At 50.2% G+C, this 26,273-nt stretch overlaps 1 protein-coding gene and 1 pseudogene across 1 annotated transcript; one reads left to right on the forward strand and one right to left on the reverse strand.

Annotated features, from left to right (window-relative positions):
* The first annotated feature begins 1,584 nt into the window (after window positions 1-1,584).
* On the forward strand, window positions 1,585-11,557 carry LOC107545085 (NUT family member 2G-like). Its single transcript, XM_087823151.1, has 7 exons — window positions 1,585-1,736; window positions 7,211-7,927; window positions 8,288-8,416; window positions 8,914-9,053; window positions 9,516-9,778; window positions 10,054-10,197; window positions 10,661-11,557. Exons 1-7 carry the CDS (start codon window positions 1,585-1,587, stop codon window positions 11,555-11,557), a joined length of 2,442 nt encoding a protein of 813 aa, XP_087679277.1.
* Window positions 11,558-24,238: 12,681 nt separating this feature from the next.
* On the reverse strand, window positions 24,239-25,763 carry LOC148091766 (serine hydroxymethyltransferase, mitochondrial pseudogene; annotated as a pseudogene).
* Between the last annotated feature and the right edge of the window lie 510 nt (window positions 25,764-26,273).

Consider the following 26,273-nt stretch of genomic DNA (forward strand, 5'->3'; position numbering starts at 1 on the left):
GACAAATGACTGGAAGAGAAATATGTAACATAAATCAACATATTTCACAGATAAAAGGTTAATATCCCCACTTTATAGGAACTTTTAAAAATCAAGGGGAAAACAACAAAAGTTCTAGAAAATTGGGCAAGAAACATGCTCGTTTACCAAAAGAGGTATAAACAAATGAAAAGATGTTTAACTTCACTCATGATAAAAGAAAGACAAATTAAAACTTCACTGAGATACCATTTGCCACTCATCAGCTTGGCAAAAATTCAAAAGCTTGACAGTACTCTGTATCAGTGAGGCTGTGAGGAAACAGGCATTTTCATACATTGTTGCTGGGAATGCAGAATGGTAAAGCCTTTTAGAGGGCAATTTGGCAATATGTAAACTGTATACATGTAACTATTGACACAGCAAGCACACTTCCAAGAATCTATCCTGAAGGGTCACTTGCAATTTTATGAATATACACATGCACATGGTTATTTTTCATAGTATTATTTATAGTTCCAAAATGTTGAATATTGTTTGAATGTTTAAGCATATAATTGTATAAACTGGAGCATACACACAGTGGAGTAAAATGCAACTGAGAAAAATGAAGATACTAGTGAGACATTATGGAGGAAATATTCCTGAATGAAAAGAGCCAAGTGCTATAAGCATATATAGTTTGTCAGCTTTTGTTTAAGAAAGAAGAGAAAATAATGAACATGTTATTTTATTGTATATCCTCAGTCTTGGGCAGAGTTCAATTTTACATATGTGTGTTAGAATTAGAAACAAATCTTAAACTCAATGAGGTGGAAAAGTGATGCCAGAGGAATGTTGGTGTGAGAGATCCAGTTGGCCTCTCCCCCCGAAATTTCAACAAATTAACCAATTATAATTCAACAAAAAGTTCCCTACTCAATACGGAGGCAAGGCTAAGAGACCCACTCACTGAAACATCTAAAGGTGGGAAACCGGGAATAAGCAGGGAGACAAGAGGGAGGAAAACCCAGACTGCCGCCGGGAGCTCACAGTGCACCTGGGAGTGAGGAGGAAGCCAGCCGTAGCAGGCCCTTCTTTCAGCTGGCTTTGTGAAGCAGAGAGCTGCAAGGGACAGCCCGGCAGGGGAAGCAGAGTGAACTGAGCCAGCAGAAGCCTAATAGAGCATGGGCCACGTGGCTCCCCACTGTCGGGCAGGGGTGTTTCTGACAAAGAAACAGACAGAGCCCTGCCACCCCTTGGACTCCCAAAACTTGCTTCCCGTTGCCCTCATCGTGGGGTCAAGGAACATTTTTATCTGTAAACCAAGAGCAAGTGTAGTGCAACCACTGTTTCCCTCTGTGACTGACCCCTGGGTTTGGTACTTGGGGCGGGACTCCATGGAGGTTGAGGTTGCCGTTACAGTAGGGCAAAACAAACCCCACCCCAAAGCAGCCTGACTGTGCTGTATTACAGAAGCCCATGAAGGTCAAGTCTGGAAGATCACAGAAGTAAAAAAATATGGTGATTCAGCGCCTCCTACTGGAAAATAGTAGAAAGACCTCTTCAGAGATTGCTGTTATAGAAGGAACATTTATGCCTAGACAAAGGAGAGGAGCAAATACCATGAACAACCAGGGTAATGAAGATGATCAGAAAGAAAATGAAAAATCTCCAGAAAGCAAGCTGGGTCACAGGGAAATATGTGATATAAATGACAGATATTTCAAGAATGCAGTTCTGAAAACACTCAACAAGATGCAAGAGAATACAGACAGGCAATTCAGTGTACTCAGAAAACAAATGCACAAAACAAATATTTTACCAAAGAGATTGAAACTTTAAAAAAGAACCAATCAGAAATCCTGGAAATGAAGCATGCAATTAAGTAGATTAGGAATGAGCTAATGAGCTTAGAAAACAAAGCCAACCAGATGGAGGAAAGAATTAGTGATATTGAAGATAGGAATGTGGAAATGACACAGAGGGAAGAAGAGAGAGACCTGAGCATAAAATGAAAGAGCTCTACAAAAACTATCTGACTCCATCAGAAAAATCAATATTAGAATAATAGGCATTCTGGAAGAAGAAGAGAGGGAGAAGGGAAAAGAGAGTCTATTCAAACAAATAGTGGATGAGAACTTCCCAAACCTATGGAAAGAACTAGATCTTTGAATCCAAGAAGCAAACAGGACACCTACTTACCTCAATCCAAAGAGGCCCTCTCCAAGGCATATTATATTTAAACTGTCAAAAATTAATGACAAAGAAAAAATTCTCAAAACAGCCAGGGAAAAGAAAGAAGTGACCTACAAAGGAAAACTCATCAGAATTTCATCCAACTTCTCAGCAGAAACTCTACAGCCAGAAGAGAGTGGAACCAAATATTCAAATGTCTGAAAGAGAGACATTACCAGCCACTAATAATATACCCAGCAAAATTATCCTTTAAATATGAAGGAGAAATAAAGACTTCCCAGACATACAGAAGCTGAAATATTTTATCACCAGAAAACCTATTCATATTAACCATTGTCACCCCAATAAATTTCATAAAGTGTTTTTTAAAAATCTTAAACTCTTTAGTTTGTTTCTTGTAGCAGTATGGTGAAGCAATTCTGAAACTATTTTGGATGCACCATAGAATTGAACAAATGATGTGGTTGGGAGCCAGTGTTCTCACTGAGGAAGGAAAACCATCCAAAAATAGAATGGCACCAAGCAAGGAAGAACCTGTGAAGATGTACTGGTTTGAATTTAAGATTCCTTTGATAGTTGCACACGTGTGTCTGTATGTGCTCGTGCTTATTTGTGTGTATGTGTATATACTTGTATTTATTTTCTCCTATCTGCTGAAAAGACCGAGAAGCAAGGACAATCCAGAAGTAGTGAGCACATGTAGCATAGAGATCTTAGTCCCTAACACCACTCAATGGCTGCTTTCAGTGTTAGGGCAGGGTAGGTATGAAATGATCCCCAAACATCTGGTAATGCCAGGGAGAAAGGAAGTGCAAAAGAAACCCCAAAACCAGAATCATGATAGAGCATGACACTAAAACACAGGAGCCAGTTTAAAGGGATCCCCACCCACTGGCCACATCTGGGATGATTCAAGCTAATTGAGTTCACTGAGTTATTTATTGGGGAAAAAAGAGAAACTAATGGGTCTGTAACAACATATATCATCAATAATCATCAGAGAGATGCAAATTAAAACTACAATGAGGTATCACTCACATGTACCAGAATGGCTACCATCAATAAGTTAACAAACAAATACTGGTGAGGATATGGAGAAAAGGGAACCCTGCTGGTGGGGATGCAGAATGGTGTAGCCACTGTGGAAAACATATATCCTAAGGATCTTGAAACACCAATTAGAAGGAATATTTGCTTAGTAGCATAATTTACAATAGCCAAGATCAGGAAGCAGCCCAAGTGCCCATCAGTATATGAGTGGATTTAAAAAACAATGGAATACTACACGGCTGTAAAAAAGAAGGACCACTCAGCTTTTGTAACAGCATGGATGGACCTGGAGTTGATCATGCTAAGCGACATAAGCCAGTCAGAGGAATGATCTCATATGTGGACCCTAATGAACAAAATATACTGACAAACAAAATAGAACCAGAACACGGATACATGGAAGAGACTGACAAATGTCGGGGGTGGGGGTGAGGGAACTGAATAAAAGAAGCTGAAGGGATTAGCCAAAGAACATATATGCATAGCCCATGGACAGGGACAACAGTGTGGTTAAAACCAGGGGAGGGGGAAGCGGGGGCTGGGTGGAGGTGGCCAAAGGGAGGAAAATGAGGGGCATTTTATAATAGTGCAAAAAAAATAAACTATAATAAAATATAAAAAGGAATCGGTAGGTGTATCTCTGCTGCGGAGTTCCTCCACAAGGAGCGACAGTCTCAGTCCCACCCTGTGCTCCCTAGTTTTGGATTCCTGTGAACAGGAAGAGAAGTCCCCATAACTGTGAACCCAATGAAGATGGTGGCTGAGTGAGACAAAGGGCTTTTAAGAGTCCCCAATAGTCCTCTTAAAGAGCCTACTCACAGACTTACTTGCTGATGGACTAACACACTCTGCTCCAGCACTCAAAAAGGGCCAGAGACAGATGGAGAAAAACTGAATTGTCAGGCTTTAGGGCAAGGGCTGAAGGGGTTGCTCTTTCTGGGACAAAAGTCCTGGCAGGCAACATTGTTCCTTTGTTGAGCCTTCCCCATCTCAGCCTACAGGTGCAGGTGGGCACAAAGTCTAAGTCTCCGTCCACCTGGTTAACACCATTCACCCTGCCTTGGTGGTTCCCTGAGACCCCACCCCACCCAAATTAGGGATCCACCCAAATCACTTCCATTGGCTTATCTACATAAATGGCTTCTCTCGGCTCACACTTCCAACTCTCCTAAAATCTCTCAAAGGTTCACAGACCCAAAACGTGCAGCTTCTGGCCTTGGCATGCTCCATACCACTTCCTAAATGGCCCCTAGTCAGCACTACCGGCAGCTGGCCTTGGTTTGCAGCTTAGCATCTCCCAGGTGTCTCCAAGCCTGCAGAGCCCCAGCACCTGGAGGGCACCTGAGGCGCAGACCTGCTTCCTAAAGAATGAAGAGCACACAGCAGCTGAATGTGCTGGGTCTGCTGAGTGGACCCTAATTTCAAACACTGGGTCCCCTGCGGCCATAACTTCCCATTATTTCCTCAGGCATCTGTTCTGAATTTTGTTCAGAAAATGGAGCCTGTGCTGAAGTGAGCCAAGTGCCACATAGGAAGCAGGTGGAGGGGCCCAAATCTAGGTGGATGGATCAAGAACTGAAATAAGGGCACATAAACTAAAGCCTTTGTGCCGTGAACCTAAAAATGCCAGTGTAAATGGCCTAAAGAGACACATGCCAATCGTGTTGCCACATAAAATCTGAAAGGAACTGCTGGTTCTTGCCTACCTGCCAGACCCTCCATGGAATGTCTCCCCTCCCTCCCCCCCCCGGCCCACCTGCCCCTGCCCCTCCCCCGCTGTAGAATGTCTGGGGTCCTACATTCTGCTGTTTAAATCCAAACCCTTCCCTCCACTGGATGCTGAGCATCTGTTGGAGCAGGTCACTCTCTGGGTCCTGTGCTAGCATTTTCTCTTTGTGGAGGCTACTAGGCAGCGGTGGCCAGCCCCTGAGCCTGTGGGGATGGCTTCAGTAGGAGGTAAGCCTATAGATTGAGGGGGGTGGTGATTTAAACACTGAATTGTCCCTCAAAACTGGGAATTAAAATGTTACAGTTCCACTGGGGAAACATAGTTTGGACTGAAGTAGGGGAAAGAGAGAGCACTGGACCTCCAAGGACCTGTCACCCAGGGAGGCTGGGAGCCAGTGGAAACCTGTGACAGCCCTGGACAGGAGGGCTCCTCAGAGGTGGATAGGGGTGACTGCGGGGAAATTCCTGGGTGTGGAGAAGGGGCGGCAGCAGGCACATGGATTCTTTCTAGAGGGGAGACAAGCCACTTGGACATGTGTGTGTGGAGGGAGTGGTGGGTTACGTGGTGGTGGTGGCACAGGGAGGGTCACGGGAAAGCCTAGTCCTCTGTGCTGTTCTTCAGGCTCCTGGAGCTTGCCCCACCATCTCTCTCTAAGGGATGCGAGCTGAGTGTGCTAGAGCCAATGGGGGCAGTGAGAAGAGGGGTCTTAGCCAGAAAGCTGTCCAGTGGGGCGGTCCGTGGCCAAGTCTACAATGAAATGACCTCCCCGAGGGCTGGGCTGGAAGGCCCTCCACCGGCTGCAGCCCAGGGCTCCTCCACTGCCTCCAGCCCAGAGCTCACTTCTCAGCCCAGGGAGCTGCTGCTTGTCTCGGATTCCACAGGGGCAGGGCAGCGGGCAACTTCCACCAACATGGGGCTCGGTGCCCCCGAGTTGTCCCCAATTGTTCCCGCTCTGTGGCAGCTCAGTTCTTCAGACCCACTTCCCCTTGTGGTGTATCTCATGGCTCACCCCCTGCCGGGCCTTTTACCTTTGAGACAAGGGCTCTGCCCATAGTCCAGGTCCTGCTTCAGGGACACAAAACAGATGTGGAGTGTGGCTGTTTCCCCGTGGAAGGTCAGTGAAGGCGGGTCCCTTTTGAAAGGGGGCGAGGGGAGTAGCACAGAGGCAGGAAGGTGCTCCCCTGTGTCCTTAGTGAACATCCAAGGACACCTTTCCTGAGCAACTAGGGGCACGTGGTGTGTAGCTTGTTCCCCTGGACATGGGTCTGCTTGAGTGCCTCTGAGCGGGGATGTGTCCAGACATTGCTGTCCCACTGTCACCAGGCTCACACCTGGTTCTTACTGCACCTTCACTTTCCATTTTTGGGAGCTGGGAGGGGAAGGACCACAGGCAGTCTGCAGTCATACGACTACTCTAACATGAAAGCAGCTATGGAAGTTTCTGGAAATCTCTACCAACAGCACCCCCTGCTTTTTATTCACTGGCCCTTCTCTTACTCTCTGCAGCCATTGCTGGCTGTGAAATGACAGAATCTCAGGGACACAGGCCTACCTCACAGAAACCTCTCCTGGGAACAGGGCTCCTGAGGGCGGCCCTGAGTCTGAGCGCTGGGGCCGGAGCGGCAGAACCTGGCCCATGTTAAGTGTTCGCTGCTCTTGGCTCTGAGACTCAGGTGCCTGCTGGGCTGGTGTGTTCAAGGCTTAGGTCAGGGTGCTCGGGGCCTTCCTGTGCAGACACAGCTATTACTCAAGCATTTCTGTGCTCTTGTGCAAGACGGGGGGGAAGAGAGTGATGTACATCGAGGAAAAGGAAGACTGAGGAGGTGGGGCCCGAATATTCCAGACACTGCCTGTTCTCAAAAACCCTTTGGGGGCCTAGAACTTACCTTGGACAAGGTCGCTACCACCAGTGTAGGGTCATTTCCCACAGGTCGGATTTCTGCCCAGGGCCATGTCTTGGGAGACAGTCTCTGAGGCTGGCAGGGCCGGGTGCCCGGGAGTCCTTAGGGAGGCTCTCAGTCAGCGCTGGCTGGGCTGATCCTTCTCACAGACAGTGGTCAGGGAGCAGGCTCTCCAGGGGCACAATTCTCACCTGGAGGTCAGAGCATGACAGTGACTGGAGGACACTTGCAAACTCCACAGTTTGCCCCATCCAAATGGCCCTCGTGTTGAGACTCACTGCCCTGATTCCCGGTGGCTAAAGGGGACCCAGAGCGCCTCAGTCCCGTTGGCTGGCTGTCCTGCTCCATTCACCCATCCCCTTTGTCTCAACAGCATCTGCAGTGCGGGGAGCGGATGTGCCCCTGAACCCTGGCGCCTCCACCACTCCTTTCACAGCACAGGCCTTTCCTGCGCCCAGTACTGGCCCTGCACACAGGCCATCTTGGGAGCAGCATCTGCAGTTACTCACGACCCTGTCGTTCCCTCCTGGCTGCCCCTCGGTGCTGCCGGCTTTGCTCAGGGCACCTCTGGTGGCAGGAGTTGCTGGTCAAGGCCCCGTTGGGACTGGGACTTACAACATTGTGAGCCAGGTCAGGTCAGAAGAGGGGCGACCACAGACCCCCTGACTCAGACCACTATCCTCACTCATGCTCCCCTCAACGGAAGTACTCCAGGGGCCCTCTGTGGGGGTGCTGCATGTCCTGCACCCCTCTTCTTGGAAGACTCTGTGGTGGAGATGATTATGTCTGCCTCGGCTTTTGGGGGCACCCAGGCAAGCGAAGGAGGCTGGCTTCCCAGCCTTCCAGCTCAAGCTCCACCACCAGCTGCCCAGCTGGCCCCCATCATGCCCTCGGTGAACCCTGGGGCACGGCCACATGGGGCTTCCAGGGAAGGTAGCCAGGGCACCTCCCGGCCCAAGGCCTCGCCAGATGACCCCGGCAACCCCAAGAGTGTGTACGTGAACTTCCGACGTTGGCAGTGCTTCAAGGCCCTGGCCCGGGAGCACCTTCCCCAGAGTCCTGATGTGGAAGCTCTTTCCTGCTTTCTCATGTGAGTGCCCTGGGCAGGGCGCAGGGCTCACCTGGAGCTCTCACCTCAACGAGGAACGTGGGAGGGGCATGCAGGCTGGCTGACCCCGGGATACTGGCAGGAAGGTCTGTGGGTGGTGTCCCAGCTATAGGGTGGGAGTGGACGGTCAGCCTTGAGTCCAGGTTCATGGCTGGCGCGAATGTGAGGCAGGAACCACAGTAGCCGGGACGGGTTGTCTTTCACACATGGACGCCTCCCCCTCCCCGGCCAGCGCTCAGTCATGCTGGGAGGGCTGGGGACATGTGCTCCTCAGAGCTGGGGTGGTCAGGCGGGTGGAGGGCAGGCTGTAGCCCCGGACTGACCCTGAGGCATTACACACAGCCCAGAGCTCCGGTCCCTGTCCCGCCTGAAGCCCACCATGGCGCTGGAGGAGGGAATGTGGCGGGCCGTGCACGCGTGGCAGGGCAAAAGCAACTTTGACAGGAGGATCTATCACGAGATGGCAGACAAGTGAGTCAGGGGCCTTGTTCCCAACAGCTGTGGGCAGGGGAGCTGACTGCGGTGGGTGGTGGGCCCACTGCAGGGCAGGGTCCAGCTGTGATGATGCTCCTCAGAGAGGGTGTTGGGCGGAGGGCTGGCGGCCAGCACACGGTCCTCCCAGCCCAGAGGCCCTTCTCCTCGGGAAGGCTCTCCCTCACCTTCAGAGCGCGGGTGCTTCTGTCTTACCTCCCCCGCGAGCTCCACCCTCCTCTGATCTTGACCCTTCCTTGGCTGGACATAAAGGCCCAGGACGGGGGGGTGGGGGACACGAACCCAGCCCAGTGGAGACAGACTCCAGCCAGAGGGGCTGTGCAGGGCATGTGCCCCGCCAGCCCGCCTCCTGTGTCCTCGGTGGCCCGGCCCTGACAGCCCCAAGGCCCTGGCTCTCCCCTCCCTCCATCAGCTGTTGCCTGCGCTGCGCCCCGGCGGCCTCCGTCTCAGCTCAGCCCGTGCCCCTCACCCCCCAGGTTCATGGAGCTCGAGGCGCAGGAGGAAATGCGGTTTCAGAAGTTGCAGTTAAAGAAGGGGGCGCAGGGACAGCCTCCTCCAGCCCCACCAAGGCCTGATCCTCGGGGGCCCCGAGCCCCAGTGGTGGGCCCACAGCCAGGTACGCCAGCAGGATCCCCCAGGACCCCTGGCCAAAGCAACAGGGCCTAGGGCAGGCCCCTTCCCCACCCACATCGGTCCTTTTCCTTCAAGGGGCTCTGGTCTTTCAACTGAAACAGCCCTGAGAGCCAGAGCCTTAGCCGCCCTTTGTCACCATGGGGTCTGGACCTGGTCAACTTTCTTAACCCCTCTCCCACCTCCCTGTCAGAGGACCCAACAGAAAGTCTGCTGAGAGGCGGGCTGGGTGGGGGGCCCCTTGGAGAATCGGTGGCTCCACATGTCCTCACACAGGACTCTCTTGGATGCTCCCCTGGGCCCTGTCCCCTCACGCGGTCACACAGCTTCAGGTGGTCCTGACCCAGCCACACCCATGTTAATGTCCCCAAACACTGCGCTCACCATCGAGTGCTCAGGAGGTGGAAGCCTTATCCCCTCACCCCCCTCCTCTTCCCTCTCTGCCCAGCTCCCACTCCCAGGAAGGCTGCACCCACGGCCCAGCGAGCCCACACACCCCAGTGGTCCCAGGAGACGGAGTCACCCGATGGGATCCCCCCCGCGGCCGTGCAGGAGTACATGGACCTCATGGACGAGCTGCTGGGGCTGGGCCACTCAGCCGCAGGGGAGCCAGGTGGAGAATGGGAACAGGACAGAAAGGAGTCGCAGCAGGGAGAGGATCTCCTGAGCTACCTGGACTGGTTGTGCTCCCAGGGAGACCTCATGACCAAGGTGGGCTGGCTCAGAGCTCCGGGGTCTACAAGATTCCAGAGGGTGGCACTCCAGCACCCAGGACTGGGTTCTGCCCAGGCCGATGGGATTGAACTCTGTTTTTTGTTTCTGAGCTAGGGGTGTGTGTGTGTGTGTGTGTGTCTGAAGACTGTGATGGAGTATAATACCCAGCATGTGCAAGAGGATGGGGTGGCTGTTTGCTTTTTCACTTGTCCTCCAGGTCCTGCTGAATACTCCCTGCCAAGGGTGCTCACTGCCTCTTCCTTCTGTCCCAGGTGGAGGTGCTCGTTGACTCCCATCTCCAGGAACAACTGTTTTCCCCAGAAGCACAACAGGAGCTCTTGGCCCTAGCTGAGGAGTTGGAGCAGGAAGCAGGACTCACTCCTGCCCAGGTGAGCCAGGGGATGGCGGGACCCCTGGTGAGTTAGAGGAGGGACAGGCCCTACGTGAGTCAGGGTGGGAGGGACTCCAAGTGGATCAGGGGTGGGGGGACCCCAGGTGAACCATGGGAAGGAGCACCCTGGGAAACCAGGGCAGGGAGCAACCCACAACAGGGGCACACAGCAGTCTGTCTACGCCACCCCTGCCTGTAGGCGTGGCCTGCCAAGGGGCCAGCCCTGGGGTGGGTGCAGTGCAGGGCCACAAGAGGAGGGGGCTATGAAGAGCAGAGGGTGACAGGAAGGAGAGGGTGGAAGGGAAAGGGAGGGAAAGACACACAGCTGGGAATATGGCCCAGGGGATGGCAGGAGAGCCACTTGTCTGTTTTGGATTTGAGTCGCGGTGTCACCCTGGTCCCTTCCCCCCAATCCCGCTGTCCCATCACCCATGCTCCTCCTCGCACACCTGTGTGCAGAGCCAGTCACTGTCCCTCTCTTCCCCCAGCTGGTAGAGAAGCGACTCCTGGCCTCGGAGGAGCAGGAGGGTGGGCAGGCACCCCCGAGTCACGGCGCTCCCCTGTTGGACTCAAGTCCTTCTGAGTCTGCAGCCGGCCAAGATGCCCAGTGGTGTGACCACGGCCCCCAGCTGGGGGTCAATGACAAAGCCTGCCCACCAGAGACTGACTTCAAGGACTGTCAAAGGCACATTCGAGGAGATGTCAAGGTGTCCAAGCCCAAGGCGTTTGCTGTCTCTTCAGGACGTCAGGAGTACCCACCACTCTTTGCTCGAGGCACCCCCTCTCCTCCCCAGGGTCACGGGCAGGCTTACTCTGGACTGCGACCCAGGGACGCCTCCATTCCCAGAGACACCTCGCTTGTTGCCGAGACTCTGGGGCCAGAGGGCAGGTCCAGTGCGGATGAGGAGGACCTCCCCAGCCTGGCCTTCCTCTGGGCCTCTCCTAAGAGCCTGCTGCCCTGTCAGCTCTCTCTGAGCCCTGTCCCTGCCTCGGGCCCTGTGCGCCCTGGAGGTCGGGGGCCCCGGGGAGCTGCTCAGTCCCAGTTATTTCAGAGATTAGGCCTCAACCAAGCTTCACCTCCAGCTTCCAAGTCTCGGACGTGCGCTCTGGCTGGAAGCCCAGCCCGTGCTGAGAAGACCCCCCTGCCAGGGGCCTACCTCGGGGTCTGCGGGAGGCCAGCATTGGCTCTGGGACTGGTTGTCCTCTCACAGCCTCAAAAGAGAAAGTGTGACGAGTCTGTCACAAGGACTTGGAGGGAGTGGCACTGCAGCCAGTATGGAGCAGTGGGGAGTCCCTCCCTCTGCCAGCCCGTGGAGGATCCCAGACTAGATGTGACCTGGCTGTCCCCCAGAGGAGCCAAGGGCTCCTTCTCATCCCAGGGCTGATCCTGGCTGTTCTACTGACATGGGAGGGTGGGAGGCAGGGAGGGGGGCAGGACCGTTAGGGTGCGGGTGGGCCTAGGTGTGGGGGTAGGAGCAGCACCTTTGGGACATTGTGTGTCTATTCTGAATAAAGATGGTTTTGTATGAAAATGCTCTGGGGGCCGCTTTCTCCTTACTCAGATCTGCGCTGCTCCCTAGAGAGGGCACCTGAGAGGAAGGAGGATGTGGGAGGTCATGGGTGCTATGGATCCACAGGTGACCCTTCAGTCCCTCCTTGCAGATTGACAGGGACTCCTTCTGACTGCTCCTGGGAGCACACAGCTCTCTAATCCCCAGGGACCCCTCCCATCACTTCTGCTCCCAAGGCCAGACAGTGGCCTGAGCCCAGAGGAAAAGGCTTGGCCTCAGGGGACAGGCTCTCTGCCTCGGGGCCTCCTGGCAGGAGAAGCATCCTCTAGTCTCAGTGGGATGATGGAAGTGGAGGGGGTGAAGGGGAGAGGCTGGAACCAGGGGGTGACAAGACATAATGGCGACAAGCCTGTTAAAGGTGGGTACACAGGAAGTGACAGTGAGTGGGGAGGATACCAAGTCCCTTGTGGGATTTCTGTGGGGGGCAATCTTGTCCAACTGAGGGAGGAAGACCCATCTGCTGTGGCTGGGGGACTGGGCTCAGGGACACGGGTCTTCAAGGACACCCCACAACTACTGTATCTTCCCTCCCACACATGGCTGGACTCTTGAAGGAATAGATGCTGCGCAGGTTGGCATCCGCCTTGGAAACAGCTCCTAACACACTGTGGCCCAGTTTCACCCGCACAACCAGCAGGGGGAGTAGGGGCCCAGGTGTGTGTGGCCCTGAGGCAGGTGGGAGCTGGAGGTCCAGGCTGAGGCAGGGGTCTCGGGTCACCCTGCTGTGGGCACCGGTACAGACCCCACAGTCAAAGCAGGGGACCTGAACCCCAGATGTAAGTGTGAGATGAGCAAACAGTGAGGGACAGGAGCTGAGCCAGGAAGGGGACCCCTGTCTGCAAAACTGCCTTGTCCCAGCTCTGCTCCCACAGAGCCACGCCCTGGCCTTCAGCCCATTGCCTCCTGGCCAGGGCCTCTTCCCTATGCCTAAGTTCTGTCTCCTTGCCTGGGCTCTGGTTGGGTTGGGACAGCTGGGGCTCCATGAGCATGGTCCCTGCTCCAGCCAGCATATAAAGCTGTGGCCCAGGGCAGTGGTCCAGCAGGAGCAATGAGATGGGGCTAAAGCCTTGTAGTTCCGAAGGAGGCCTGGACTCCCAAGAAGAGCTTGGGGGAGAATAGACTCATGTCAGGCCCTCACCCCATTTCACAAAACCCCAGGTCAGCCCATAGGTGCCCTTTTGCTGCCTCCCTCCCCTCCTGCAGCAGGCGGCACCCACGTCCCCCAGTCCCCCTGGGCACTTTGTGAAGGAGACTCTCCCCTCGGCTGTGCTTTCCCCAGCCGCTGCGCCTCCCTGTGCAGCTGGGCTCAGCACAGAGAAACGGCCTCAGAGCTTGTGCCAGACTCAGTGAGTGCTGTGGGGCTGGTCCAGAAGCTGCCACCCCTCATGGGTAAGCAACCTCCCACGTGCCCACTGGATATGTCACTACCCAGGGTGGCAGGGACTGGATGCAAATGTGGTGGGTGACCGACAGATTGGATGCTTGTTCACTGGTGGAAATTAGTCCTGTGACTTCTCGGCTTTCAGGCTCTTGGTGGTGAAAGAGGGTAACACATTCCCCTCCCAGGGTTGTTAGGAACACTGAGGGAGTCGTGTTTGAAGGGGACTTACTTGCTCTGGCCTTGTGTGCACTGAGCCCTCAGTCACCACCATCAGGTTCACACCTGGCCCCTGGGTGCCTCTGGGCCTGTTCTCACTCGCCTGGCCCTTCCTGCCTTCTGAGTCCTTGTTTGGATGAACAGTTCCCAGGGGGAGGCAGAACCTGGGCTGCCCCCACCTCCGAGCCATGAAATTTCCTTGGAACCTGCACAGTGGGGCCAACTGGAGGCCCATCGCTGCTTCAACCGAAGGTGAGTCCAACTCCACGGGCGACGTGGAATCTTGCAGAGACTTGCACATTCGTCCTTGGAAAATACTCGGGTAGGTGCAATGGGAAAAAAAGGGAACAAGTGTTTCACATTTTCATTGCAGCCAACCATCTTCATTACAGAAAAACAGACTTGACGTGACACTTTGCAGGGCAGCTCATGAGGTAGGAAGTAGGACGGCATTACTAGTGACTGTGATGCCATCCCACCACTCCTCCATGGAAGTCATGATGCTCATGCAGAGAAGGGGCTCCCTGTGTGCTCGGCACTCTCTGCTGCTCCACCTCCTTGTAGCTCACTGGGTGTCCACACAGAGCCTGGGAATGAGTCACATTTCACCTGTTTTTATGTGAGGAAAGTGGGCTCAGGGATGTCAGGGGATCGATTGCAGGTCACACTCCAGGAACTGGGACAGCCTGGGGGCACCACATGTGTTTGGCTCCAGAGACTTCCTCCTCCACTAAGAATAAATCCCCTTGAAGAAGCCCTGGCATCCTGGGAAAATCCCAGTGACAGGAGCACCACCCTCGTGGTTCTACAATGGCATCTCACTGGGGGTGGAGATTGCGTTTCCCTGATGTTGAGCACCTTTTCATGTGTATGTCTTCTTTGGAGCAGTGTGTATTCATCTTTTGCCAACTTTTAGTTGGTTTGTCTTTCATTATTGAGCTGTAAAAGTTCTTTATGTGTTCTAGGTAAAAATGTCTTCCCAGAGATAAGATTTCCACAAAATTCTCCCATTTTGTGGGTTGTCTATTACTTTCTTGATAGTATCTTTTGAAAGAAAGAAGTCTTTACTTTTGCTGAAGCTGAATTTATTTTTTTCTTTTGTTGCTTTGGTGTTTGGTGTCATATCTAAAAATCTGTTGACAATCCTATGTCATGGAAATGTGTGCCTATGATTCTTCCTTTCTTAAGCCATCTTTGCTACTTTTAAGTGTACAGGTCTGTAGCACTAACTATAGTTGCATTGCTGTGTCACAGATCTCTAGAAAGTTTTCTTTTCTCAACCCTGGATTACACAGATTAGACACTAATTCTCCCACCTCCTCCCCCAGGCCTGGACAACTAGCTTTTTATGTCCTGTTTCTATGACGTTGACTACTTTAGATACTTTGTGTGAGAGGAATCACACAGTATTTGTCCTTTTGTGACTTGCTTAATTCTCTTAACATAATGTCCTAGAGGTTGATCCACACTGTAGCATGTGACGTGTTTTCCTCCTTTCAAGGCTCCTGTATGTACTGACCACACTTTCTTTATCTGTCCATCTGCTGGTGGACACTGGGGTTGCTCTTGGCTAGAGAAGGAGGGTGGTCCATGGAAGTCACTAAATGTGTTGTTTTGGGGCAAACTTGCTTATTCTGCAGTATGTGCTTCTTTGTTAATCAGGGAAAAGATGTCCTTTGTTTTGTAAAATGATGTTGACAGCGTTTGAAAAATGAAAGATTGGCAAACCTGTGAGAAACTGTGCTTTTTCTCTGGCTTGGGGGAGAAAGGAGAGTGATGAAAAGTTTGAGTGTTGAAGTGGCCAGAGGGCAGGTTCTACTTGTCAAAGATCCGCCTCCCCGCAGGCCAGCCTCCCTCAAGGCTCCATGGACAGTGCTCATATCCAGGGCTCAAGGCTGCCCAGGCTGGCGAGTGCTACCCATTGACTTAGCCATGAGCCTGCTGAGCAGTACATGCCGCAAACACAAGCTCAGAATCAGCCAGATCAACAGGGGAGAGGCTGGTGCTCCCCTCACCCCAAGTGCTTGTTCCACAGAGAAGGGCCTGTGAGTCACCATGCTAATTCCAGTTCCTCCCCACTCAGGGCCTGGGCGACTCTGGTCATGCAGCATAAAGCAGCAGATCTGGAGGTTTGGGCCCCTCTCCTGGCGTGAGTCCCTACTGGATCTCTGTTGCTGGCCAGGAAGCAATGTGCAGTGGGGACTCACCCGCTTCCCACTATTCCTGTCTGGGAACTCCCCTGATAAACACATCTCCAGCAGCCTGGGGTTGTATTTTCAGGGCATCCCCTATGGTTACTCTACACGTGCAAAAGATGAGAACTTCCATGTAAAATTAATACTTGGAAAGTTCACTCCAATAATATTTGAAGGACCTATATGAAGTGACTAAATGAACACAATTGCATTTTCCTCTATTGTGTCCAAAGTTTAAGCTTTAAATTACATAAAAATAAAAGTGAGAAGAAAGCCTCCAAATATTTGGAAGTTAAGATGCCCACTTCTCTAAATAATTCATGGTTAAAGAGAAATCTGAATGAAAAAAAATATTTTAAATGACACTTCTCAAATTTATTTATTTGTTCAATGCAGTTCCTGTCAGAATATTAGCAGAACTTTCTGGAGTAGATATTGACAAGCTGACCCTAAAGTTCATATGGAAGTAACAAAAACATAAAATAGCCTACCCAGTTTGTAAAAAATATAAATCTCAGGGCTTTCACTACCTCATTTCAAAATTTACTATAACCCACATTAATCTAGACAGTGAGAATCTGGCACAAAAGTAGACTGTACGTCAATGGCACAGAATCAGGAGTTCAAAATAGACCTGACTTTCTATTGTCAACTGAATTTAACAAGGTCCTATAGCTACTCAATGGGGGGAATCTAGTCTTTTTTTAAACGAAGATATGGTGCTGAGTCAAATGGATATCCACTGGCAAAACAAAACAAAACAAAATAGAACAAAAAACAAAAACAACAAATCTTACATCAGGCTACACACAAAATGAATTCAAAATTGATCACAGACCCAAATATAAAACCAACTCTTAGAATTTCTCAAAGAAAATATAGGAAATAATCTTTATGACATTTTAGATATGACATCAAAAGTGTGATCCATACAAGAAAAAATTGATAAATTAGGCTTCATTAAAATTTAAAACATTTGCTCTTCAAAATCCACTGTTAAAAAGTGAAAAGTCAAGACTCACAGATTGAAGAAAATACTTACAAATCACTGAATTGGTAAAGGACTTTTATCCAGAATAAAATATATAAAGAACATTTACAACTTAATGAAAAGAAAAACAACACACTTTTTAAAAACCAAATGTACTTTATTGATTTCAGAGAAGAAGGGAGATGGGGAGAGAGAAAAGAACATCAGTGATGACAGAGTCATTGATCCGCAGCCTCCTGCATGCCCCCCACTGGGGATCGAGCTTGCATCCCGGGCTTGTGCCCTGACCAGGAATCGAACCATGATGTCCTGGATCATAGGTTCGATGCTCAACCGTTAAACCACACCTGGCCGGGCACAGCACACTTTTTGAAATAGGTAAAAGTTTTGAGTAGACATTTCATTCTAGGATATATATGAGTGGTCATTAAGAAGGTAAAAACATTAGTTATTATGGAAATGCAAATTAAAAGTAAAAGATACCATTTCACGCCCAATAAAATGCCTATAATAAAAAAGACAGATCCTCCCTAGTGTTGGCAATCATGTGGGAAAAGTGGAAACCTTATACACTGGGGTGGGAATGTAAAATGATACAGACTCTTTGGAAAGCGGTTTGGCAGTTTCTAAAACTTCAGAGATAAACTTACCAGCAGTTTCAATCCTAGGTATCTACCCAAGAGAAAGGAAAACATATTCACGCAAAGACTCCCATAAGAATACTCATATTAGCCCCAAACTGCAAACAGTCCAAATGTCCATCAATAGACAATCAAAAGGCGGCCCAGCCAGACAACGGAATGAAAGGGAAGAAAATGCTAATATGTGCCCGACAGAGATAGACTCCAAAATCATTATGCTAAGTGAAGGAAGCCAGACCCGAAGACGACACACTGTGTGATTCCATTTACACGAAATGTGCAGGAAACACTGATTTAGGGAGACACAGAGCACATCAGTGGCTGTCTGGAGCTGGGGTGGGGACAGAGATTAATGCACATTTGGTGAAAGTTGCACAATTCTAAAAATTAACTGAGTGTCATGAATTATTCCTTGTAACAAGTGAATTTCATAGTATCTAAATCGTATCTCAATAAAATTTCTAAAAGGTTAATAAGTCATCTTCTATTTAGTCTTTCGCAGCTCACATTTACCACGTGCAGTCCTCAGTCTCTTACAGGCCCCTTTTCCTTATTTGGCTCTTTTGTCTGTTTTCATCTGGAATTTTCTTCTACAGGCTCTTTTCTGATGATTTATTTAATACTCTATGGCTTCAACTGTCACCTCAATCCCTAAAGTCCTGTGTCTCCAAAGAATCTATATCTGTATCTCCAACCCAAATACTCTTCCCAAATTCCAAAGTGGCACTTCTAAATGTCTATTGGACAAATGCCACCCAGTATTCCGTGGACTCTTCCATCTTAATTCAATTGATACGGTCCTCAGCACCTTCACCTCACCTTCACCGCCAATGCTACCGTCCCTTTTACAACCCTTATGAATTCTTCCAGTCTCTATATTGGAGCATAAATTCTTCCTAACACTGGTATAATTTTATCAAACTGTAAATATTTTAAAAATATTTTTAAAATTCATTTTTAGAGAGAAAGGAAGGGAGAGGGAGAGGGAGAAAGAGAAACATGGATGTGAGAGCAGAACATCGATTGGCTGCCTCCTGCATGTCCACTGGGGGTCGGGGAGCCAGCCCCCAACCCAGACATGTGCCCTGACCAGGAATCGAACCAGTAACCTTTGGGTGCACAGGAGGACACCCCACCAACTGAGCCACACTTGCCTGGGCAAACCCTAAATATTCTTAAAACTTTATTGAAGTTCATGTCCTTAACCAATAAGTAAGGTGGTGGTGCCCTTGGTTCCTGCTTTCATTAATAAGAGTAGTAGTTGTTGTGATTACTTGTTATTTTAGTGTGTACTGTGTGCAGTGCTCTTTCCGTTCCTCTCTTATGCCTGCATTCAGGGGTGAATGAAATCATTTCCCTGTAGCCTAGAGTTCACAGCCCAGTGACCAAGACAAACACGTAAGGAAATGAATGTGAAATGATAGGATCCTGCCTCTAGTACAACGAGTCCAGGACATTACACCCTGGAGTAGACAAGACCGAACAGGTCTTTGAAGTTTGGCTGCTTCCTTCACTCCATGGGGAAACCACTGATTAACAGAGGATGAGGGGTCTTTATCAATCTCAGAAAATGTTTACAATTTGATGATTGAAAATGGCATGTTTTTTCATAAAGATAACTATATTAACCATTCTTTCCTGTTTAAGGGCCATTTAAATTTCCTCTTCCATACCTTTTCATTCCTTTTCATACCTTTTCATTACCTTTTCATACCTTTAGATTGATTTGGGCGGTATGGGCATTTTTACCATCTTAATTCTTTCTCTCTATGAGCATGGTACATGCTTCCATTTACTTGTATCTTCTTCAATACCTTTTCTCAATGTCATAATTTTTCCAGTACAGGTCTTTTACCTCTTTGGTTAAATTTATCCCCAAGTATTTTATTTCTTGATGCCTTGGAGCATATTGGCATTCATTTACTTAAAGATAATGTAACATATTTGTGTTCATCAAGGTGCTCTGTGGATGTGATTAAACATGGATGCCCATCTTATATTAGGGATAAAACTTTCAAAATTGCAATGAACTTTTGCACTGCTAAAAATAGCTCATATTAATTGAAAATTTTTTATTCTGGCTTATTTCAAACACAATTAGAAATGACTATACGGAAACAAAGTCGCAACTTGGGTAACTGCTATGCCAGAACATTTATTCTCCCCAATGCAGGCACACTTTTTTTACTGTGCTTTGCTTTATTGTGTCCTGCAGATACTGTGTGCTTATTGTGTTTGTTTGTTTGTTTGTTTGTTTGTTTGTTTGTTTGTTTTTTACAAATTGAAGTTTTGTGACAACCCTGCCACAAAGTGTGTAAGTCTATCAGTGCCATTTTTCCAACAGGCTCCGATGATAGCATTTTTAGCAATAAAGTCTTTTTAAATTAAAGTACATACATTGTTCAGACGTAATGCAATTGCACCCTTAACAGGCTACAGCATAGAGTGAACACGACTTTTCTATGCACCTGGCAGCTGAAAACGCCATGCGACTTGCCTCATTGTGACACTCAGTCTGTTGCCGTGTTCCCGAACCCAGCCCGCAGCATCTCCGAGGTGAGCCTGTGACGGGCACTGGAGGGAGACTCACAGGGCAAGTGCTCCCGTCGGCGCCTCACTGGCTGTGCGAGAGCAGTTGTCCCTTTACCTTCACTACAGGGGGCGATGGGGGAAATGGAACGCAGTGGCCAAGCATGTTATTGAGAACATCACCGGAGATGATGCCATGGAGCCAAGTGCTTTAGTATTAACTAAAGAGTGCGTGCGGTGGAAGGTTGGAAACACGGCGTAAAGAGTCATATTTACATCAGGAGTTTCCTGTTAGTGCTCTAGTTCATAACGCAGTCTACTGAGTTAGGCCTAATCAATCAGGAGTTTTCAGCTAGTCCAACCTGGGATGTGAAAAGAAAGAAAGAGAGTGGGGACAGCTCTGGCCGGTTTGCTCAATGGTTATAGTGTCGGCCCGGAGACTGAAGGGTCCTGGGTTTGATTTGGGTCCAGGACATGTACCTCTATTGGAGGCTTGATCCCCGGCCCGGGTGTGGGGGAGGCAACAGGTCCATGTGTCTCTCTCACATCGATGGTTCTCTCTCTCTGTCTCCCTTCTACTCTCTCCGAAAAGCAATGGAAAAAATATCCAGTGAGGATTAAAAAAAAAGAGAGTGGGAATTAAATTACATGGAAATGCAAAAACAACCACCAAACAAACCAACAACCCATCCCCCCCAGCATTCTAATACAACCTCACCTGAAATCCTTTTATGCCTTAAGAAAAATTTCTTCTGAAAGCCTCACCAAAAGTACACTACACTCATGAAAGTAAGTTAAAAAGAGCTTCCTTGCAAGTGGCTCTAATTAGTGCCCTCTTGGAACTTACGAACTCAGCTGGGTTTTTATCCCACACCACCCACAATCTTGCCTCCTCTCAACATTGCTGTTCTTTATGGAAAGCCCATGAAGCCTCCCTTGCTCCAGAGTTAATAACAATTCCTCTAGGCAGGGTTTCCTCCAGCACGGGGAATTAAACAGCTTTACTGTCACTCAAAGAAGTCATTCTCAGATAAACTAAGAAGTTGCTCGAGAGATAAAAATTACATTTCATCATCATTAGATCCTTTGAACAGTATCCACATGTAATAACCTTTCCAAAGTGATACTTTTACTCTAGGGAGGAAAAGGAGAGAAATTACATGTGAGCGTTTGAGCTCTATTTGACTTCCACCATCAGAAAACTTGTCTCCTCTGAAACTCCCAACTCAATTCACTAAGAACGACTCACACACAAAAAGGAATTTAATAGATACCTAATTCTCCATTCATTTTTTCCTTTATCAGCATTTTGATTAGAAAAGCCAGTATGACTCGGAAAGAAATGGAAAAGTGCTTAAAATCAGGCTTTATATATAACAACTTATTGTTTCATTTAAAAAAATTATACAGCTTTGATTTCAAGGGATCGAACGTGGAGGCCACTGGCTGCAGCCGCGCTCAGCACATCAGAGCTTCCTCTGGGGAGGGCAGGATGAAGCGAGGTCTGTCCGTCCCTCCTCCACCAGGGCATTTCGTGACGTCTCCGTGTGGTGGGCGCTGGACGCTGGATTCACCGTTTCCATTCCACTCTCCTTCTGGCCCCAGTGGAGGAAGCTACGGCTGAAACTACGCTTAGTGTAAATTGAGGTGATGAGATTTGGAAGGTGGCAGTGAGACAAGGTCCTCCGTCTCCCCCATTCAGCTCTTTCTACCAGGAAGCAAAGTCTTGGAAATGTTAGGTTTTCTTTCCAGTTCTCCAGTATCCCTTCTCCACCCAGAGGGATGAGAGGCTGTTAGAGCAGCTGCAGCACCTCCTCTCAATTCTGGCTTCCTTCCCCTGGATCACGGCTCCCGGGTGTGTCTTGAAATCTCACTACAGGAGGTAATGAAGGCAGAAGCTCTGCTAGGCAGTCAGTTCTCTTATTCTGGGTGGGACTGTGCAACAGTTTGAAGGCCTTAGAGTATAGAAAACTAAAGAATTATCCAATAACATAAATAACAGAGGAATCACCTTTCCACTGGAAACCTTATTGTTACTGGGTTGAAACTTCAAAAAGCTTGTTAGGTGAACATGGGATAAGAGGAAAATTGGATAGGGCTTTCACACATATTACTCGAAAATGTGTTCAATACAACCCCATCCAAACTGTCATAGAGAAGTGATGTCTACATAATCTGAATCTTCCATAACAGTGTTCATTTAAAACAGTAAGTATTGACTTTCCAGTTACAAAATATGATTACAACTACAAAGTACATATTTCCAGTGAATAAAATACAGAATTTCCATCCAGTTATGAGACGTGAAAATGAAGTAACAAGAACCCAGGCTATAAGAAAACATCACACACGTCTACCCAGGGCTTGGCTTCCCTTCCAACTAGTAGCCTTTTCATGATTCAAAGAAAGCCCCATCGCTTCCTCTCTAGAAGATGTTTCAACACTCTCCTTCACGCCCCATCCAACTACTTTCCCTCTTGACTTGGTGATGCTCCAATTGGCTCAGCTGGAGTCAACTGCCCACCCATCCGCTGGGGGAGCAGAGGGCGTCTTAATTAAGAACGCCCCAAGATTGCACACAGGTAAAGTAGCTCCTCCCAAACAAGGAGGGAAGGATGCCAGTGGCCAGAGGATGCGAACTCCTAGGCATGGTGTATGTGACCCGTCACAGCAAGGCCCTGCCAACTCTTCAGGATGCTCTCCTCCCTCCTCTCTTCATTCCCTCCCAGCCAAACCATGTGCCGCCCTCTATGGCATCTGCCTACTTTTGGACTCTCCTTCCCTACACCTGGCTTGATCCCCTCCAGTTCAATTTTCAAGACCCTGTTCAGCTTTCAACTCTTCAGCAAGTCTTCCGACGACTCTCTCTTCCTCCCTCGCCGCCCCTCCAGGGGGATGCCCTTCTCACGTGTTCCCATGCCACCCAGTTGTCATGATATGATCAGATTGTCTGTGCACTTTCTTTCTCCCCATAGATGGTGGGCTCCCTAAAGGCAGGGCCATATCTAATTTACCTCACTAATCCCTGATGGGTAATGGAGCAGCAAGTATACAACAGGCATAAGGCTACTGAATGCATAAAGGGAGCTCCAGACTTATCAATAACCCCTGGTCTATGCTGGGAAATATCAAGCTCAAACTTTTCCATTCCTTTTGACTTTTTACCAAGCATGTTTGCTTTTACAGCACCATACGGGTATTTTGACATGACTATTTTTTCATTGGTGTGTCATGCGAGACCTGCTTCCTGAGCTACAGGGCAGCGGTCGAAGCCTCCTGTTTGTTGATTTTTGTCAGCCTTAGACGGAGGGGCCTTTGTGGACTCAGCACACAGAATCCTATTCCTTAGGCCCGTGTGCTTGCAATACTGTGCAGCAACTCATGTCAGACGGTTTGGTCTATCTAAAGGGTCCTCTGCATTCTAGTTTGTCAGCATTACACCTCCCAGTGCTCATCTGCACCATGGGGCTGGGAACGCCTGCCCTGAGGGGTAAGCAGGACCATGTGTGCAAAGGGCCTAGGGCAGTGTGAGTCACAGACTAGGTTTTACCTCATAAGTTGTTGAGCACATTTATTTCCCCTGAGCTGTGTGTGTGATAAACACTCCCTCCCTGCAAAGGTTAAAGAACAGGATGTAGTGGGGCCTGCAGGTTGTCTTATGCAAACGCATTCCCCCCTTTTTGTGGAAGGTGATTGTATTGAGGGCAGAACTGTGCTTAGACCACATCTCCCAGGTAGGTGAGGCCCGTGGCTAAATGGACAGCTAGGGGACCTGGGTAGAAGTTGTTGGGGTTCAGGAAGGGCCCTTTCTAAGTAAGGGTGTGATGGCTGGAGCTCCAGCCTCCATTCTGGCACAGGAGGGACCTTTGAGGGTGGGCGCCAATATGTAAAGATGAGAAAGCAGGCGAGTTTGGATCCCTGGGGTACCTACCTAAGACTTCCTTTCATGACAGAGTTTTTAAAACTTCATGGGTTTACAATATTGAAATTTTGGGGTTTCTGTTACCTGTCGGTGACCCCAGCAGCCCGTCTGTTGCACAGCAGGCACTGGGTGCCCGCCGGGCAGGGCTCCCAGCCCAGCACCTCCCATCCCTCCTGGAGTCCTCGGGAAGGCCCTGGGCCAGCGGGGGCTGGGTGGCAGGGTCGTGCCAGGATGGCATCAGGGGCACAGAGGCGGGAAACTGGCAGGAGCGCTGTGTCCCCGGCAAGAGGCAGCTGAAGCCTGGCCGCTCCTTCCCCCCCTTCTCCCGCCCACGTCCACTCCGGTCTGAACTCAGTGGGAGTCAGAGCTGGACCTGGGCTCCCGCAGCCCGGCATAGGCGGGCCCGCACCCGTCAGAGCCTCTCACCCCGCACAGCCTGCACCCTGCTCCCTGCACGTTCCCGAAGCCCAAGGCCCGCGGGGACCGGGCTTTGAGGCGCCCAGAGCCTGAGGCTGAGTCACAGCCGTCACGGGCTCACATTGGTCGGCGATCCCCTCCCTTGGTCCAGGTCCAGGGAAGGCGAATGACTTTAGTCCATGGGCCTCATTTCCTTGGAGCCCTCAGTGCTCATCAGAACCAGGCAGGGGAAGGCCGCGGAAACTGCTCCACCCGCTCCCTGAGGTCAGCAAGCCCATGGCTTGTTTCTGGGTCGTGGAGCAAGAAGGATTTGAAATCTTGCAGTTTGGGGGTCTTGCTCTTCACCTCCAGGCCAATGTTGACCCTTCATCTATAAAGCCCACCACTGTCCGGAAGTCATCCTCACGAAACTGTCGAGAGGTCAAGGCTGGGGCCCCAAGCCGAAGGCCCCCCGGAGTGATGGCACTTGGGTCTCCAGGACAGGGGTTCCTGTTGGCTGTGATGGATACAAGCTCCAGCACCCGCTCAGCCCGGGCCCCATCCAGGCCCTCGGGCCGCAGGTCCACCAGCACTAGGTGGCTGTCAGGCCACCAGACACCAGGGAGTAGCCTCGATCTGGCAGGACACCAGCCACGGCCCGAGCATTCTTCAGAGCCTGCAGGGGTACTCCCGGAACATGGGGTGCGGGCCTGCTTTAGGGCCACAGCCACTGCAGCAATGGCATGGTTGTGGGGGGCCCCCTGCAAGGACGGAACACAGCAAAGTGGATTCGGTCCTCAAACGTATAAGGGATCCCCGGCCAGTCTTGGGGTCCACAGACTGTACCCCCTTCGGGTAAAAGATGGGTCCTGACCTGGCCCCTCGAAGTGTCTTGTGAGTGGCAGTGGTGACAACATCGGCATGCTTGAAAGGCGAAGGGATCACCCTGCCAGCCACCAGGCCACTCATGTGGGCCATGTCTGCCAGCAGGTGTGCTTTGGCCTCCTCACACACCTCTCTCGTGCGGGCACAATCAACGAGGCGGGCACAGGCGCTGCTTCCAGCTATGACGGGCCGTGGTCGGAAAAGTCGAGCAGTGATTGCCAGCCGGGCATGGCCAGTGAGGCCAGTTTGGGGACTCAGTTTATAGGGCATAGACTCAAAGAAGATGGATGCGGCTGAGATCCTCTGGACATCGGACATACAGCCACGGGCGAGATGGCCACCGTCAGGCAGGTCCAGCCCCATGATTGGGTCTTGAGGCTGCAGAAGGGCTGTATAGGCCCCAGATTGGCTGGGGACCCCGAATAAGGCTGGACACTGACCCCCACTGTGCAGGATCCAGGTCAAAGGCCTCCAAGGCCCGGCGTTGACACAGCAGCTCGATTTCATCCCCTACCTCTGCTCCTCCAGAATATCTCTTGCCAGGATAACCCCCGAGGACTTGTTGTTCAGACAGGACCCCAGGGCTTCCAGCGCAGCTCGACTGCAGAAATTCTCTGAGGCAGTGAGTCCAGGCCACGACATTGCCTGCCTTCTCCCTTTCAGGAGCTCCCACAGCTCAGGGTCACTGTCTGACAGACTCCCCTGGCCCGTCCAGCCCCTGGTTGCTTCTCCAGTCTGGGTCTGGGCTGCGATTGGCGGGGAAGGCCTGGCGGAGGGGGGCTCCTCGGCTGTGAGGCAGCAGGACCAGGGGCTCCAGGCATCCCGACCTCCAGCTGCTGCGCGGTGAGCCTGGGGCCCCTGCATTGCGGGGAGGGGGCTTCGGCTGCAGGCTCTGGGGGGTGGGTCCGCACCGTGGCCACCAGTTAGCATTCCACTTGTGAGCTCTTCTATTTGTTTCAAAGAATGTTTTGATATTTCACATCAATACTGCAGGTGATTAAAAAAGAATTAAGTTAGAGTTCAATCTATGTATAATGATTACCTGAAAGAGAATGGAGAGAGCTCTTATCTTCCCCTTTCCTTTAACTGCTTTCTGAACACTTGAAAATTGGCCCACATCAAAGCAGTAAGTTTGCATCTATAAATGTAACATTGCTGGCTTTATTATATACAAAGGCTTCACAAAAGTCAGCAAAGGAACAATAAAGTAATTTACCAATTCAAGCAATTCTACCTGAAAAATTCTATAAAATGTATAATTCTATATACTGCGTATTTAAAACCTATTTTATCAATTATATGTATAAGCAACTGCATTTACTATCATTGATCATCGTGCATCGAGGAAGGAAACATGAGTTAGACACACCTAGA

The sequence above is a fragment of the Miniopterus natalensis genome, chromosome 12, assembly GCF_054644295.1.
Source record: "Miniopterus natalensis isolate mMinNat1 chromosome 12, mMinNat1.hap1, whole genome shotgun sequence".
NCBI classification, from domain to species: Eukaryota; Metazoa; Chordata; class Mammalia; order Chiroptera; family Miniopteridae; genus Miniopterus; species Miniopterus natalensis.

Excerpts from the sequence above, each read along its gene's own strand:
- LOC107545085 (XM_087823151.1), top strand. The coding sequence starts at position 1,585 with ATGAACAACCAGGGTAATGAAGATGATCAGAAAGAAAATGAAAAATCT. Across the intron at positions 7,928-8,287 it reads GCTCTTTCCTGCTTTCTCAT|CCCAGAGCTCCGGTCCCTGT; the intron begins GTGAGTGCCCTG and ends CATTACACACAG. Across the intron at positions 10,198-10,660 it reads AGGGGATGGCGGGACCCCTG|CTGGTAGAGAAGCGACTCCT; the intron begins GTGAGTTAGAGG and ends CTCTTCCCCCAG.